This window comes from Psammomys obesus, unplaced genomic scaffold, assembly GCF_907164565.1.
Source record: "Psammomys obesus unplaced genomic scaffold, mPsaObe1.curated_primary_1811, whole genome shotgun sequence".
Classification (NCBI taxonomy): Eukaryota; Metazoa; Chordata; class Mammalia; order Rodentia; family Muridae; genus Psammomys; species Psammomys obesus.
Window position 1 is genome coordinate 10,453,675 of NW_026596095.1, and position 18,695 is coordinate 10,472,369.

General features: G+C 42.4%; 1 protein-coding gene across 2 annotated transcripts in view; it reads right to left on the reverse strand.

The window, feature by feature from the left end:
• Fnbp1l (formin binding protein 1 like) overlaps positions 1–16,838 on the reverse strand; it is an 81,578-nt gene extending 64,740 nt beyond the window's left edge. For both annotated transcript variants that reach the window (XM_055628130.1, XM_055628129.1), the window contains exon 1: positions 16,669–16,838. In XM_055628130.1, the coding sequence (XP_055484105.1) occupies positions 16,669–16,692 (24 nt within the window). In that variant the 5' untranslated portion in view covers positions 16,693–16,838. The remainder of the gene's footprint in view (positions 1–16,668) is intronic.
• Between the last annotated feature and the right edge of the window lie 1,857 nt (positions 16,839–18,695).

Consider the following 18,695-nt stretch of genomic DNA (forward strand, 5'->3'; position numbering starts at 1 on the left):
TTGTGGTTTGAAATGTGAGCTAAAGCAAGGTAGCAAGAACAGCTGAGACATCATGGACTTTAACCATTTGGAACTGTAAAGTCAATTAAGCACTTTCTTTTATAAGCTTTCTCAGTAACAGTGTTTTATCACAGCAACAGAAAAGTAACTGATACAGTGTAGTTAATACAAAAAGACCATCTCCTAAATAACAAATATGTAATCAAAATAAAGACATTAACACTGATACAATCCTACCACTTAATTATCAGATCCATTCAAGTTTTACCAACTTGACTAGTAATATCTTTTATAGGAAAAAAAAGAAAAACCAGATCTAGACTGTCACGGTTACTGTCATACTTAAGTCTTCAATTTGAAATTGTTCTTGTCTTTCCTAACTCTCATGTCCTTCACATTTCTGAAGTTTGCAAGATATTTCTGTAAAACAGCCATTAACTTCAGGTTGTCTAAATCTTCCATATAACCCTGACTATGTTTCTTGGGCCACAAACAACCGCATCTTTGCATCCAATGAGGTGGCATATGATTTCATCCATCCTACTACTTGTAATGCTAAGTGAACACTAGACTAAGGTGTCATCTTAAGATGCCTTAAAAAGAAATTCCATCATTCTTTAAGTACATTCTTTCTGAAACAAAAATCATGTTAGGTTCAGCTTGCATTTTTCCTGCACTAACTTGTCATCAACTATATCTCAAAACAAAAAGTCCCATTTCCTTTCAGTGACTAAAGGGAGTCAGATGCCAAAATTTTAATGCTATGTTTGCTCACTGCTATTTGGGGTGTCTCATTTGCAAGGTCTGTCAATAATCAGATTACAAATAAAGACACAACATACATACATTTACTTTTTTATTGATGTACCTGTGTGTGTATATATACATGAAAAGTGTTTACACCAAAATCTTCAATTCCAATCTAACAACAACACTTTGATTATTGGTAATCCCACTCTCCAGAAGTGAAAAAGATCTGGCTCTTTTTATCCTTAATACAGTTATTCATCTGAACAATTCTCAGTGTATGACCAATATCCCAGTACCACTGTTGACACTGCCCCTCAGTACCTTCTTCCTTGTACTGTGTTACATGCTGCCCCTTACTTTGGCCTTCTCTAGCAGGCTGACCCCACTTTTATCAACTGGTTCCACTACCTTGAAGCTGGCTGTCTTTGTGAATGGATATTCTACCTGGACTCTAATATACTGTGATGGTTATAGCTTAGACTCTCATTTACTCACTCTCAGTGACTTGGTGGTCTGATACTCCACAGGGTCATGTGAAGCTGTCCTACTCTCTACTTGCGCCCTGGATTACCACTCCCCATTCCTGGCATCTTCAAAACTCAAATTCTCAAACCCTGACTTAGGGTGTCACCTCTTCTAACTCTGTGAGGAAAATGACACTGAACATCCTCACTTCAACTACTCAGAAGGTATAAGGGGAAAACTCCTGCAACTCATTTTCGATTCTGTTTTATAACCCTTCACTTATCCCTAACTGAATATTTTTAATCCACACCATGTGCTAATTCCAAACCAAAATGAATTAGTATATGTCCTAGAAGTTTTCAAAAGTAAAAAGGTACTCACACAGAATGTGTGTGTGTGTGTGTGTGTATTTTCCATCTAAACACAGGATACAGACACTTTGTTTAATAAACCATCTATGTCTCTGCATCTCCCATGCCATCATTTACTATCAACATACAACCACCATTTGGACATACTGCAGAGAAGTATCTTACCTCTCAATGACAGTTCTACTTCACATTTTTCAAGATCAATCATTCCAAAATTCAAAAGTGATCATGTAAGGCATTACAGTACTTAAGAGCACTGATTATGCCTAGAAGACAGCTCAGTGGATATAGCACATGCAGTGTAAGTGTGAGTGGAAATCAACTGATCTCCATACCCATATTGGGTACGAACAAACAAACAAACCTGGGCAAGTACGGCAGCCTGCCTCTGTCTAAGTAAATAAAAGCAGAGTGCAATATGAAGACACACCCAATGTCTCCGCCTCCACACACCTCCTCTCCTGAATAAAAATTGCTTTAGAACAGTGTCTCTGCTCCGTACCATCTGCCTCTCTAGAACCATCTCCACCTGCATTTCTTTGGACCCCAACAGACTGCACCAGTGGCTTCTCTCATTTTCTGAATCTTCTTTGGGCTTGGGCTTTGGAAGGCATAAACAAGATAAAAGTGAGGCCAAGGTTCTTATTCCTCTGGCCCTCTGCCTATCAGGACTCTGCAAGTTTCCCAAGTTCCTCTACTCAAAGTCAGAGGCCCTATCAGGCACCCCTCAGTCAAAATTACATAGGTGCCTGGTAACTATTTCCTCTCCTTGCCTTTAAGAGCTAAATACTGCCAGGCAGTGGTGGCACTTTAATCCCAGTACTTGGGAGGTAGGCAGGTGGATCTCTGTGATTTCTAGGCCAGCCTGGTCTACGGATCTAGTTCCAGGACAGCCAGAACTACATAAAGAATTTTAAAAAATAAAATAATAATCATAATAAAAGAACCCCACCACCAAAACCACCAAAGACCTAAGTAGTAATAGCTCTGTTACCATGACAACTGTACTTGCAATGGACTGTTGGTACTTTTTCTTTATTGTTAGGCATAGTGGTACACTCCTGCAATGTCAATACTTCTGAAGTGGAAGCAAGAAGACCAGGAGTTTAACTGACACACAGCAAGTTCAAGGCCAGCATAGGTAACATAAGAACATCTCAAAAAACAAAAAAATGCCTCTTTATTAAATGTTCTTTCCTTAGCCCTTTAAGTGTGTTGTTTCCTACCGGGGCAATAACTAACGTGGTTTCTGTTCAAAGACATGCTCAAGTTAATGCAAGACATTCTAGGAGAGTCAGCTCAGCAGTTAAAAGAGTGCTGGCTGCTCTTCTACAGTACCCAAGTTTAGTTCCTAGCACTCACGTTGGACAGCTGACAGCCATCTATGAGGCTCCAGACTCAGGGATTTCAATGCTCTCTTCTGACGTCCATAAGCTGCACACATGTAGTACATACACACAGGCAAAACAGTTATACGCATAAAATAAAGTAAATCTTTTTTAACTAAAAATATCTCCCATGGGTCTCAGAGAACACTGACATAGTGGGCAGTATTATCTTCCTTAAAATAAACTGACAGACTGCTACGCTACCAAGACCAAATGTAGCCTTTTCATTGGCTGTAAAAAATTTGATGTTAAGGTTCTCCAAAGGCCTTCAGACTTCTAGCTTCATCCATATTTTACTTTTCTATCAATATCAGTTATTTTCCTAATACATACTACCACAGGAATTTAAGGTGAACTTTCACATATTTAGGTGAATAAGATATTTTTCCAAAGTTATACAAATGGGAAGAAGGGATAGCCCAGCGACTTGTTAGTGTTACCGAGGCCTCGGGTTCCAGTCATAGCACTAGAGGGAAAATATGCAAATAGGGAATAGCACAGAAAAAAATGCTGAGTAGCTGGAGGGATGGCCTCACGATTAAGAGCCCTTGACTGTTCCAGAGAATGCAAGTTCAACTCTTAGCACCTACATAGTGGCTCACATGTTCCAGGGGATCTGATAGCCTCTGTGAGCACTGCATGCACCTGGCACAATACATAAATGCAGGTAAAACACTCATACTCATAAAATATAAACAAATCAAAGCAAAATTTTAAAAAGATGCTCAACACCATTTCTCACCTGACAAACACAAATCCAATTAATAATGAGGTACCACTTTATACCCATCATGATAGCTATGGCTATAGCCAAAAAGACAATGAAGGGCCTGGGGAAATGACTCAGAAGTTAGGAACACGCATACTGTTCTTTCAAAGGACCCTAGTTCAGTTTACAGCATCCACACTGGATGGCTCACAACTACCTGCAATTCCGTTGCTGACCTCCTCTTCTGGCCTCTGTGTGCACCTGCACTCCAATATACAGATACACATAACTAAAAATAAAAACAAAATCTTAAACTAAAACCATATTAAAAAAAAAAAAAAAGCAAATGAAGAGAAAAACAGAGAAACCCTGTTCTGGAAAAAACAAAAAAAAAGAAAAAGAAAAACATATGTCCACACAAAAACTTAGCCCCAAATCTTCACAGCAGCATTATTCACAGTAGAAAAAATTAAGAAACAACCAGAATATCCAATGAATGGATTAATAAAATGTGAATATGCACACAATGAAATATCATTTGATAAAAAGAATGAAACAGTGATAAATGCTACACGTGGATGACCTTTGAAATCATTATGCTAATTTGAAACGGCCCATCACCACATATTCTATGATTCTGTTTATACAGGATGTCCGTAACAGAAAAATCTGCAAAGAAAGCAGAATGGTTTTCTAAAGCTGTGGGCAGGGAAGAGTAGAAAATACAGAATTGACTTTTTTTTTTTTTTTTTTACATTTTATTTTATTTTATTTTATTTTTCCTCCCTCCTCCTCTGCCGATCCCACCCTCCCTCCCCTTTCTGCATGCATGCCACTCCCCAAGTCCACTGATAGGGGAGGTTCTCCTCTTCTTTCTGATCTTAGTCTATCAGTTCTCATCAAAAGTGGCTGCATTGTCCTCTACTGTGGCCTGGTAAGGCTGCTCCCCCCTCAGGGGGAAGTGATCATAGCGCTTCCTCAAGATCCAGCCATACCACTCCTAGGCATATACCCAAAAGAGGCGCAAGTACACAAAAAGGACATTTGCTCAACCATGTTTGTAGCAGCTTTATTTGTAATAGCCAGAAGCTGGAAACAGCCCAGATGCCCCTCAACTGAAGAATGGATGCAGAAACTGTGGTACATCTATACAATGGAGTATTACTCAGCAATGAAAAATAAGGAAATCATGAAATTTGCAGGTAAATGGTGGGACCTGGAAAGGATCATCCTGAGTGAGTTGGCCCAGAAGCAAAAAGACACTCACGGTATATACTCACTCATATAAACATACAATATAGAATAAACCCACTAAAATCTGTACATCTAAACAAACTAAGCAAAAGAGAGGACCCTAACTAAAATGTTCAATCCCCATCCTGAAAGGCAAAGAGGATGGTCATCAGAAGAAAACGAAAATAGGAAACAACCTCGGAACCCGCTACAGAGGGCCTCTGAAAGCCAGAAGAAAACAGGAAACAACCTTGAAACCTGCCACAGAGGGCCTCTGAAAGCTTCTGCAGTATAGACTGTCAAAGCAGATGCTGAGCCTGATGGCCAACTGATGGGCAGAGTGAATGGAATTTTATGTAAGAAGTGGGAAATAGTAAGAGCTGGAGGGGACGGGAACTCCACAAGGAGAGCAACAGAACAAGATAATTTGAACACAGGGAACTTCCCAGAAAATCATACTCCAACCAAGGACTATTTGTGGATATGACCTGGAACCCCTGCACAGGTGTAGCCCATGGCAGTTCAGTGTCCAAGTGGGTTACATAGTAATGGGAAGTGGGACTGCCTCTGACAGAATTGACTTTTAATAAATATCATTTCCTTCTGGCATGACAAAAAAACATAGTAAACAGACACGGACAGGGAAGGCATTAAACAGATAAAAGCACAGGGAATGTGGGAGGGAGTAAGACTGACAGAGGGATAGAAGGAAGATAGGGAGGAAGGGAACAGATCAGCTGAGTGCAGGCACACACAGATCCGTATCTAAGTGTGGAGGTTACAGTTGATAGCAGGTGTTCAGACTGAGTAATTTATGTATATGAAGATTAGAGCTGAGGGACAGAGATGGCTCAGTGGCTAAGAGCGCTTGTTGCTCTCCAGACCACCCAGGTTCAATCCCAGCACCTACATAGTGTCTCACAACCATCTGTAACTCCATTCCCAGGGTGTCTGGTGCTCTCTTCTGACCCCCAAGGGCACCACACACACATACATAAAAGTAAAACACTCATACCCATGCAATAATAAAACATATCTTAAAAAAAAAAAAAAAAAAACAGAACCGATTTCTCACAGTTCTGGTGCCTGCTGAACCTGCTCTCTGCTTCCAAGATGGCCCTCTGTGTTGAATCATCACTTGGTGAAGGTGAATGGCAATATGAGGAAACTCCTGTCCTTCAAGTCCTTTATATGGACTCCAGCCCCATTCCTGGAGGCAATGTCCTTTCTAATGGCCTAATAATCTCCTAAAGAGACACTTCTAAATTCTGTTGCATTGGGAGATTAGTTTCAACTACAATTTGAGGAGGGAAACATTCACCTACTATATTTTGGCTATTATCAATAATATTGCAATAAACATAGAATACAGTTTTCTCTTCAACATGCTCTTGATATATGCTCTAGCTATATACCCAAGACTGAGATTTTAGATCATATGAAGTTCTAGTTCTAAATATCTTAGGAACTTCCATACTATTTTTTTACATTTTGCCAATTTATCTTCCCACCAAAAGCAGTATACTTCAATGTTCACCAACACTTATTTTTTTCATCATATTGCTCAAGTCATGTTTATAAGATACACGGTGGTATCCATAGTGATTTCAAGCTGCACTCTCCTGATGAACAGTAACATTGAACATTTTTCTATATACTGCTGTACTTTTGAGTAATGTTTATTCAGGTCAAGTTCAAGTGTGCAAGCACATGTATATGTAGCAGTGCATGCATGTGTGGGTACGCAGAGCATACCTATGGAGGTCAGAAGACAGTCCTTGCCTTCAACTTTTGAGACGAGGTCTTTCCATTGTTCACTCGTGCGTATACCATATTATCTGCCTGTATGTGTACAGGGATTCTCCTGTCTCCATCTCCACAGAGGAGCAATGAGACTTCAGACACTTGCTTTACATGGGAAGACCTAAACTTACGTCTTAGGAGCACAACAAGCACTCTACTTCCTGAGCCATCCCCACAGCCCCCTTTGCCTGTTTCTTAGATCAGGTTATGTATAATCTTGGACTATATATATCCCTTATCAGATACAGTTTGCAAAATATATTCTCCCATTGCAGACATTGTTTTCTTTGCTGTGTAGAGGCTTTTCAATTTAATGTAATCCCATTTGTGTCTATGTTTTTCTTTTGCTACCAACACTTTCGGGGTCATATTAAAAAAAAAAAAAATCTTTGTCCAGGTCAATGTCATAGAGCTGTCTTTGTTTTCTTCTAGTATTTTTATAGTTTCAGAGCTTCCATTTAGGTCTTTAATCCATTTGGTTTTGTTATTTTTAGGGTTGTTGGGGTTTTTCTTTTTGGTGGGGTAGAGTATGAAGTAAGGGTCTAGGGAGGTTTTCTTAAACAAACAAACAACAACTAGTCTTTCTCAACATGTAGGTTGCAACCCCTTTGGGAGTCAAATGACCCTTTGGCAGGAGTCACCTAAGACCATCAGAAAACACAGATATTTACATTATAATTCATAACAGCAAATTTAGTTATAAAATAGCAATGAAAATAATCTTATGATTGGGGTCACCACAACATGAGGAACCTGTATTAAAAGGCTGCAGCATCAGGAAGGTTGTGAACACTGGTCTAGACAATGACATGTTAGAAAATATCCTCCAAGATACAAAATGACAATACTACAGGGGATGTAGCTCAGTTGGATGTAGCTTCAGGTGGTAGAGTGTACAAAGTCCTGGCTTCAATCCAGAACACTGCACAAACCGAGTGTAGTGTTGGATGGCCATCACCTCATCATCAGGAAGTAGAGGCAGAATGATCAGATTTTCAAGGCCTTTGCTACCTAGCAAGTTTGAAGCCAGCCTAAGCTACATGAGATCTTGCAGCCAGAAAAAAAGGACCTTCAGAAAACAAAATATACTATGAATCAGCTCTTACCTATTAGGAACATAATACCAAAAAATTAAATCTCAATATAAGAAAATCCTGGTTTCCAATAATGGTAAACTAGGTTATTTAGACCAGTATCACTCTTCTCCTGGAGGGTCTTGATTAAAATGTATTTCAAATAAGCTAAAGCAACAAAAACAAGCCATGTTTGTTATGGTTTAAATGTGAAATGTCCCACACAGGTTCATGTCCTTGAAAACTTGGCCCCCAGCTGGTGGCGCTGATTTGGGATGTAGTGGTAACCATTACAATTGGTGTCTAGCTAGAGAAAATGGGTCCCTCAGAGGCAGGTCTTGAGGGTTCAAGCCTGCCCCATACAAACTGTTAGCTCCCAGCACCATTGACAAGAGCTGCCCTGGACACCATGCCCTCCCTCCCATGGACTGTACTCTATGAACCAGGAGCCAAAACAAATCTTTTCTCCCTTAAATTGATTCTGTCAGGGGCTTCTTCAGACCACTAAGAAAAGCTACTAAAAACAAAACTGTATAAAATTACAATCTCACAAAATAAAAATAAAAATGAACATCCAAAAATGTATGAGTCCATAAAAAGCTACCTCTGTCCTAAGAAGTGTGAGAATTTTGAAAATTTAGATCTTTGTTTCAATACTGTAATGAGGCACAGGAAGAGAAAGCAAATCCAACAACCACACAAGTAAATTCCCAAATCTTAAACTTGGTTCAAGGTGGTCTCAGACTAACACATGGCAAAGAAAATAATTCCTACATATGCAACTAACCATAGATGGACAGTTCTCCTAGATTCGTGTCAAAATAGGAAAGACCAAATGCAGGAGGACATACTATATGTTAGAACTCTTATGAAAACCGCCCTTTGTTTTCCCAGTTCATCACGGCAATTCATATTGACCTTCCTGCAGGTTACATCCATAGGAGCATGTAACAAAAACCTGGGTGCTCAGTCTCCAGAAATATTAAAGATAACCAGCTGCACTCAAATAATCAGGGAACACAGCCCCCAACCTAAATAAACTGAGAACATTTTCACATAAAGAGATACAATCGATCTCATTTCCAAGTTATGAAAAAGAGTACTAAGGCTAAAACAAATATAGCTATCCCTCAGAATCCATATGGTAATGAATCCAGGACTGCTCACAGAAAGAAAGATCTATGACTGTTTAAGTCCCCTCTAGAAGATGGCACCATATCTGGTATAACCCAGGCATACCCTGAAAATTTTCTCACCTACTTTAGAACATCTCTATTGTATTAATACTTAATACAATATAAATGTTATGTAAACAGCTGCTCTACTACATGGCTTAGGGAGAAGGGTGAAAGTAGTATTTTTTTTGGTGTTCCATACAGACATAATCTTTTTTAAATATTTTCAAACCACAGATGGCTGACTACACTGGTGCAGAACCCAGGGAAGGCCAACTAATTACATATCCAGGAAATAAAAACTACCTTAGGGTCTAAAGCAATTTAATTACAAAGTTACAGCAATCTATTGAATTTCCCCACCAAGTCATGAAGTATGAGTGCTTACTAGAGCCAGCTGCTTGACTAGAAGAGCAAAAGCAAAACAGGTACTTTCACTAACTAAAAGTAAAATGCTAATGTTCCAAAATGGAAATATCTGACTACAAATGTATGCTTTTCAAATTGCCATGAGCATATAATAGATTTCACACCCAGTGCTAGAAATTAAACCCAGATAGTAGGCAGCAAATACTCTGCCATGGAGGCACATCTCCAGCCCCCTCATCTGGTATTTTAAAGACTGCTGATTACTGTTCTATCAAGAAATTAAAGAGAAACCAAGCAGAGTGATGCACACCTGTACTCCCAGCACCTGGGAGCTGGAGAAAGGAGGATTCCAAATTCAAAATCAGCCTCAGCTGCATAGAGAATCTGAGGTCAGCTTGGGCACAAGAACATTTCTCAAACAGACAAACAAAAACATAAGGAAAAACTGCTTCCAAGCCCTAAATATTAATATTAATTTGGATTCAGTGGGGATATTTTATATAAAACCTTTTTCACTGTGCCCTTCTCAACAGCTCCTAAGTGCTGAATCCCACATTAACAAAGCAATCAGATATCATCTTATAATGCCTGATCGCATAAAAGAGGTTTCAAAGAACTAGTCAGAGGAATTATGCAAAAGCAATCACAAATTTTACCACAATGTTATTTTAGGAACAAAAGAAGAAAATGCTGAAAAGCATGAATGACAATATTAAAATGATCTGTAGCCCCTACAGATTACTTTCAAAGCACAATTTTCAACTTAAGTCATTTATCATATCATTAATTAGAAAGTAGTGTCTCAAAGTGTATGGTGGCACATGCCTTTAATCCCAGCACTAAGTTGGCAGGGGCAAGGGGATCTCTGTGAGTTCAAGGTCAGCCTCATCTACAGAGCTGTCCAGGACGAAGAGTCCAGGACAGCCAAGGGTCTGTTACACAGAGAAACTCTGTCTCAAAAAAAAAAAAAAAAAAAAAAAAATGGTGTCTCACTCAAAAACAAGTTATTACACATAAGAAGAGATTTAGTGCATAAATCAGCTCAGAGCTCTTAACAGAGCAAAGGACCACAGTCGAACGAGCTGCCTTTTCCCACTGAAGAGGCTTTCACTTCCAGAAACAGCTTTGTAACTAATGTGATACAGAAGTAAAAAATCTAAATGGCAGGTGAGAGAAAGGGGTAGCAGTATTAACAAGTTGTGGTAATAATTCATATTAAAAAGTTATTGCCAGTTTCAGAATCAATAACATACTGATATACTAAAGAAACTAACTTCAAATTTTATGCAGGAGAGATGAAATAGATGCAATTTTTTATCTTTTAAAACCTAAAAGAGAGCTAGAAACACAGCTCAGCAGTTAAGAGTACTGGCTGCTCTTCCAGGACCAAGGTTCAATTCCCAGCACCCACATCACAGCTCACAACTATTTGTAACTCCTCTAAAACTCCAGTTTCAAGAAATCCAATGCCCACTTCTGGCCTCCAAAAACACATGCACACAAACGGTACAAAGACATACATGCAAGCAAAATGTTCATACACATAAAATAAAAACAAATACAAATTTAAAATAAATAAATAAAGTATAAAGGAATGACTTCCTTTCACCAAAGAATTGGAGAAGGAAGAAGCAAACTAGGATTTCCTCCTGTAGATTTTTTAATGGTTCGAAGACTGGTTAACTTTAGCATATAGTTAACACTAACTATATGCTAATGCACAGCCACACGTACACAGACACACAAATACCCAGTTCCTGAATCAAGCAATCAGCCAGACCAACCTCTGTGCCTGGTTCCTGACTCACTACTTTCAAGCATTTTAATGTAAGCCAGAGCTAACCACTATAATCAGGTTGTCCTAGAAAACATGTATTCAAGTTCCTATCTGAGTCAGGCTATGTGCCAAGAAGCACATTGATAACTGAGGAAACAGTAATGAAGCAGACAATGAAAAAGCAATGAATAAGACATGCTCTCTGCCCTCTAGGAACTTGAGAATTCCCACATGCACAACCGTTCTCATTCTAAAACCTAGGTGAAATGACACAATCTTCCTAAAGTTTTCCCTAAAATGAACAGAGGAAAAGCAATTTTTTATAGTCTTAACCTTTAGTTATCACCTTCTACTCATTTTAGTGTTACTAATAAAATCTTAAGTCAGGGCTGGAGAGATGACTCGGTGGGTAAGAATACCGGCTGCTCTTCCAGAGGAGACAGGTTCCATTCCCAGAACCCACATGGTAGTTACAACCATCTATAACTCCATTTCCAAGGAATCCGATGCCTTCTTCTGACCTCGAAGGACACCAGCCACACCTCCTGGTGTATAGACATATGTACAAACACTTATATACACAAAAAAAGTTTTAAATGATATGAATGACTACAGATTCATATTTCTGTCAAATTGGTTCTTTTAGTTTAAAAGGATCCACAAAGCCTAGCTTAATGTATAAGCCCTATGAGCACTTCAACTTCAGTCCTCACACTTCAACAAACAAATGTTTTACACACTAAGCAATCTTCCCAGACCCTGTAGAGAAATTTTAATTTAAGAACATGGCTGCTCTGGCAAGAGACATTCTAGGGTCTGTGTGATACTGCTAGGATACAGACACGTTTAATCACGGAAGAAAAAGGCAAGAAGATCTCTGAGTTTAAGGCCAGCCTGGTATAGAACAAGTTTCAGGTAAAGAAAAGCTTAGGTCAAGGTAGAAAACATGTATTCAAGTGGTGGTACACACCTTTAATCCCAGAACTTAGGAGACAGAGGCATGCAGATCTCTAGAGTTCTAGTCAGTGCTCTTCAGGCAGTTTGGTTGAGTCAAAGAGTTGAGAGGCAGTGCAGTGGAGGTGAGTTCATGGCAGTTAAGTTTGTGGAATTCAGGGGCAGTTTTACCAGGACAGTTGTACAAAGAGAGAACAAGCTAGACACAGGTAAAGACAGAACAAGCCAGCAAATGACAAAGAACCAGAAGATAAAACAGATTGCTAGCTACTCTGAGGCCAGAGTAATTCAGTGAGAAACTAAGAGAAGCCAGATTTAATCAGTCAACTTGGAGAGGATTTTGAGTCAGAACAGCTGAGCTAAACCATCCAGAGCCAGAGTTCTGAAAGAACCAGAATGGGTGAACTTATTCACTTAAGTCTCAGAAGCTGAAAACATTGTAGGCCTAGATAGCATTGTACAGAGGCTAGAAGCTTCCAGGACTAGGCCTAGATTAGCAGAAGGAGGTAGTAAGCCTTCCAGACAACAGGAGAATAAAAGCTACTATTACAAGACCCAAGTAGCAAAATTTTAGTAAATATATAAAATATAATTTTGATGTGCCTGCTCTTTTATATACATATATGTATATATATATATATATGAATGTTTACTGCTACAAATATTTTTTCTGTTGAACATTAACTGGCCTCTCAGAAAACTAAAATGTCACCTCCTGACAAGTCAAATTTACTAAACAAAGGAGTTTTTTGACTCCCTTCGCTTTAAAGATGAGCTATCAATCATAATGTCTGTACTTGCGGGCTAGAGATGGCCCAGCAGTTAAGTACACTTACTCCTCTTGCGGAGGATCCATGTTCAATTCCCAACACCCACATGACCAGCTCAAACCATCTATAACTCCAGTTCCAAAGGCTCTAGCGCCCTCCAAGGGCAACAGGCACACATGGTGACTATACATCCATGCAGGCAAAACACTCATTCACATAAAGGTGAATCTCTTTTTAACCTGCACTTTGTAAAATCACTGATTCATATGATCCTCTATTAGCTATGATCCTCTATTCTTTGTATGATAAAAAGGTCAACATAATAAGCAATGCCCAAGATGTCACTAATAACGCATCCTGAAAAAAAAATTGCAGGCTGTTGACTCTAGTCACCTTATTTAAATGCTCATTTAAAAGTAGAAATCTCTTAATGCACAAATCTCAAATACACTTAACAATTAACGCATAAAGCTTAAAACAACACAACAAAAGCCTGATTCAATCCACTTAGCAAATCACTGTTAGTTCTGAAAACCAGTGCCACAAATAGTGGTTCTACAGAATACCTTTATTTCCAAATTTACTGTAAGACTTTAAGAAGCATTAACAGGCAAGCTATGGAGGTGTACACCTACACCCCAAGTCTGAAGCAAATAGATCAGGAATGCAAGACTACCCTGGGGTGCACGGCGAAACCCCGTCAAAGAAGATTAAAATGACAAAGGAGAGTGGGCAGGAACTGGAGACATCAATGTTGATAACGTGTCCTTGCAAGTATGAAGACCTGAATCCAATCCTCAGAAACAGGTTAAACAAGGAAAAAGTAAATGAATAAATGCCCGGGATTAATCCCAGCACTGAGGAACCAAAACAAGCGGACTCCTGCAGCTCTCTGGCCACCAGCCTCACCTAATCAGCAAGCTCAAAATCAAGGAGTTCATGGAGAAATTCTGTTACAAAAACAGGTTGGATGACACCTCAAAAACACCCGTTTGACCTCTATCCTCTCTTGCATACATGTACATCCACACATGCAAATGCACACAAAAAAAGATAAAAAAGAAAAAACCATCAGTTACAGCAAATTGCTTAAATTTGAGCACGTAATTGCACATCATCAAATCTGTGTTCAACAAAGAATGTTCAATAATTAAACCTTTTGAACAGTAACATGATCCTAACGTTAAAATGTGACAACTGTTTTCTATATTTAAATTTTGAAGAAAAATTTCCCAACATCAAATTCTTAAAGACAACAGACACTATAGGCTTTTGTATTATACTACAACCCACTGGAAAGCACAACATTCTCGGTTCAAGACTGCACACAGGGACTGGAGACATCCTGCTTCCACAGAGACCTAGGTTCAAGCCCCATCACCCATGTCAGCCGACTTCCAAGCACCTGCTCCTCCAGCTTCCTCCTCTGGCTCCCTCAGGCACGAATGCACATGCCTACACACATGTACGCAGAAATTAAAAATAATTAGTTTTTAAAACCTAAACAAAGTCCAATGAAGTTTTGTTTAGTCCAATCCCAATCAAGTTCAGTTTATCTAAGGCTTAGATATTAGCTGGTATTAGTGGCATCTACAATATTAATTTGTAATAAATGTTTCCCCTCAAGTCCTCAAACCATTAAAAATGCTTAAGTTTAATGGAAAAATTAAAAGTATGTTTCTAAAATTTCCAAGTTATATTAAAAATAATTTTTAATTTGAACCTAAATTCCCATCACTGCTTATCTTTTCAAATTACTGAGAAATTATTTAAAAATTGAAAGCAAATAAGTTATAAGGCACATTCTTGTGGAGGACTGGAGTTCTTTCTGAATGTGGCATATTCTTAACTTTTAAATAACTCTGAGCCTGTCATGGTGGCTCACATCTGTAATCTCTCAGTACTTTGCTGGTTAAGGAAGGAGGATCACTGCCAGTTCTGGACTAGCCTGAGCTACATATATTATTTATATATTATATATATATATATATATTATATATTAAAACCTTTAAAATTATATTGTTTTACCTAGAATTGTTTCTTCTTAAAACTTTGTACTAGGATACAAAGTGAATTTCTTTAAATCTAAATAACACTTCTTCATGGTTTTCCTGTATCTTCTCATAAAGATGGCGTGTAAGGGGTTGGAGCAAGGAATGGCTCAGTGGATAAGAGCACCTGCTGCCCTTACAGAGGACCTGAGTTTGGTTCCCGGCATCATGTTATACTGTTACTACAGCTCCAGGGGATCTGATGCCCTCTTCTGCCTTGTTCTATATACCCAGTCAGGCACAATAAACACGATTTTAAATGAAAAATAAGGGGCTAGAGATACAGCTTGAGTGGTAGTGTGCTTGTCGAGCATGTGTGATGTCTTGGGTCAGATCGCCAGCTCCAAATAGTAAAATAGAAAACAAAACTATACCCATTTCCATAAACTGATGACACTGTAATCCACCATGAAATGTACAAATACGAGGGGGAAAGCTTTAATCCCAGCAGTTGGAGGAGGAGTCAGGTGTATCTTGTGAGTTCAAGGACAGCCTAGTCTTTATATGGAGTTCCAGGCCAGCCATGTTTATAGTGAGATTGTCTCAAACAAACATACACTCAAACGGGAAAGGACCAACAATGCCCGAAAACCTAACTGATGTTACACGACTCGTTTACGAACGCGCTCACCATTATTAGAGCAATCAGCGCTGTCTGAAACAGCACTGTGTGGAGAGCTTCCTGGGGCATTCTGTCTTGGAGTGGTGTGTTTGCAGACTGGGCAAACACTCGTACAGAGTGTTACAGGGCAGATTCCTGGGGGCTGGGTTAGGTCGGTACCCAGATGAGCTTTTAAGTGTCACTTCTAAAATTCACAATCTACAACGCACGGGGAATAAAGAAAGAGAACATTCAGCCTTCCGATTAAACGAGCTGCTTGGAATGCGAGCGCACCCTCTCAAAACTTGTTCCTCCTCTCTCTCTCTCTCCAGAGATTTCCCGAGATTTTCGCAAACAAGGGCACGGAAAATATGCACAGGTGGGATGAGAGAGAGAGAGAGAGAGAGAGAGAGAGAGAGAGAGAGAGAGAGAGAGAGAGAGGAGTGGCAGAGGCCAGCGGCGATCGAGACAGCGCCCCCGTGCCGTGAATCTCGCCGGCCGCACCTGAGAAATCACTGCCCTGCACACCTCCACCCTCAGGTGGCGGCGTCCCGAGCCAATTCCCCGACCCATCACCCTCCTCCTGCGCCCTAGTCGAGCACTGGCCATTGTCTGGGGCCTCCTGCACCGGAGAAAGACCCCGAAGAAAGGAAGGGGGGGGAACGGGAGGGAAAGCAAGCCCTCGGCAAGCCGCGCGCTCCCTCGCTCCCTCTACCTAATCCCGCTCACAAAGGCGGCCCCGCCAGCCCGGGGAGGCTGCAACCGGAGCTGGCTGGCCCGCGCCGAGCCGCGGGCGCCCCGGGTCCCGAGCGCCGGGGCGAGCGGGAGAGGGAAACGGGCGTGTGGGCTGGGCCTGGCTGGCCTGAGGCCGGGGCTCGGAACAAAGCCGCCCGGCTCCCCCCTACCTGGAGCCGGGGCGTCGCCCGAGCGCGCGGCGCGGGGGGGGACCCGGAGCGGCGGCCCCGCGGGACAATGGCCCCCTCCCTCCCCCGCCGTCGGGCGCGGGGTACAAAGGCGCGGCGCGGGGCTCGGGCGCCCGTCCGCCGAGTCGGGCGGAGGCGGGAGAGCGGCCGGCGGCGGCCGTCCCGTCGCCTCCCCGCGGGCTCCCGCGGCACAAAGGGGAGCGGGACAACCCGAGCCGCGCCGCCCCGGCTTCCCGCCGCCCCTCGCCGCACTCACCCACAGCTCGGTGCCCCAGCTCATGGCGGAACCCGGCAGGCTGCTCCCGCTGTCCGCTCTGACTTTCCCTCCTCGGGAGGCTCGGGCAGGGCGAGTCTCCGCCTCGAGAGCTGCCGCCGCCGCCGGGCTCCCCAGTGAGCGAGAGAGACGCGACTGAAGCGAGCCGCCGCCGCCGCCGCCGCGTCCCCGCCTCCCGGCAGCGGGGAGGGAGGGGGAGGGAGGGGGCCCGCGCCGAGGGGAGGCGGGACGGCGGGGAGGGGGCGGGCCGCGGTGCACCCTGGGATCGGGGCGGGCCCGCACTGGCGCGCGCGGGGGGCTTGCGGGGTCTCCTCGAGGCCGCCCTCGCCGCGGCCCCGGCGTGGAGAGGGGAGGAGGGCGCCCACTGCCCCTGCCTTACTCGGAGACCCCCCTCAAATGAGACGACACCCCCACACACACCCCACGTCAGCATCCCCCTGCCGACCGCTGACAAAGAAACCTCATCCAGACGCTGGAGCCGAGGGCCGGGGGCGAGTGCTGAGCCAAGAGGTCTTTCTGGCTAAGGGGCTTCTCGTGCCGCGCTCAGACGCTTCAGCCTGCGACCCTCGGGGACCCTAAACGTGTGCCGGGGTCAAAATGCCCAACGCGAATGCAGCGCGTCTCTCAAGTCTGTCAATGAAGCATTTTATTATAAGTTCTTTCGGGAAATCTTTATTATATATGTATATATATATATTTTTTCTTTAAAGAGGCAAACGATCCAGGAGGCATTTGGGGAAGTTGCCGTGGTAAAAGACAGACTTGGCGTGAAACGAACCTGGCTGACACCTGCGGGAGCTGTGCCACCGAGCTAGCCGGAATTCTGGGCTGGCCGGTGTCTCCCTCGTGCAAAACAACCTGTGCAGAGCCCGAGGCGTCTCTTGCCTCTGGTAGGGATCTTGGCTGCAGACCATCACTTCTTTTCCAGCCTCCCTCCACTGGCAGTCAGCAAGTGTGGCTGGCGTTACCAGATCGACTGCAGCATGCTCAGTAACTCCCGGACATATGCTTTGGTATTAATTGCTTGTCGCTTAAAACACGCACACACACACATTTTCAATCTTTAACTAGGAGAGTACTCCTCCGGGAGTCATGACAGCTGAGTGCTTCGAGGTTCCCCAACAGTCAGCACCGAAACTCCTCCCCTACGGGACCGGCACAGGTGTTCCAGCTGCTTCCTCCCCGGCCTTCCTGTTTGCCTAGTTCCGCTCCCTCCTGAGGTCCTGGCAAACAGCCAGAGCTCTTCGGGCAGTCTAGCCACCCCTCGCCAAATTCTTTGCTGTCCCTTTCTGAGGTAGGCTGAGCAAACGAATGCTCTCTTCTAATTACGTTGAGGCCGGTTTTCAAATGCTTTTTGAAAGTCTCTGAAGCCAGGTGTGATGACTCACACCTGTAATTTTAGTGCCTTCAGAGCTGCAGAGGCATAACTACGGGAGTTGAAAGCTAGCCTGGTTTACAGAGTGGGCAGGGGCAGGTGTGTGTGAGAGAGAGAGTGAAAATGTCTTCCAAACATTACCTAAGCAATACTTTGTTTCCAGTATTTTTCTAGAATTTGTTATTTCAAACAGGTATGTCTTTTTCAAGGCAGGTCCCCTAACAGTGCTAATCACCCACCCTCTCACTCTCTAGATAGAATGAATTTATGCAGCAGTCAAGGGTTACACTAATTAGTAGTGGAATGTGCTTAATAAATGGCTGTATCCTTTAGAGCTGTTCCAGTGCTAAAGTGTCCTTTAGAGCTATTCCATTGCCAAGATGTAACGTATGGAAGTTCTGCCATCTCAGTTAAGATGTAGGGACCATAATTTAAACCAAATTTACACCTCTAAGAGGCAGAGGCAGGTGAGTCTTTGAGTTCAAGGGCAACCTGGTCTACATAAGGAGTTCCAGGACAATCAGGGCTACACAGACCCTGTCTCAAACAAACGAAAGTTAAATAAACCATTGGTGATATTAAAACTATACGGACTACATAACTCCTTAATAAAGCATAAAGTTTCTCCTCCAAG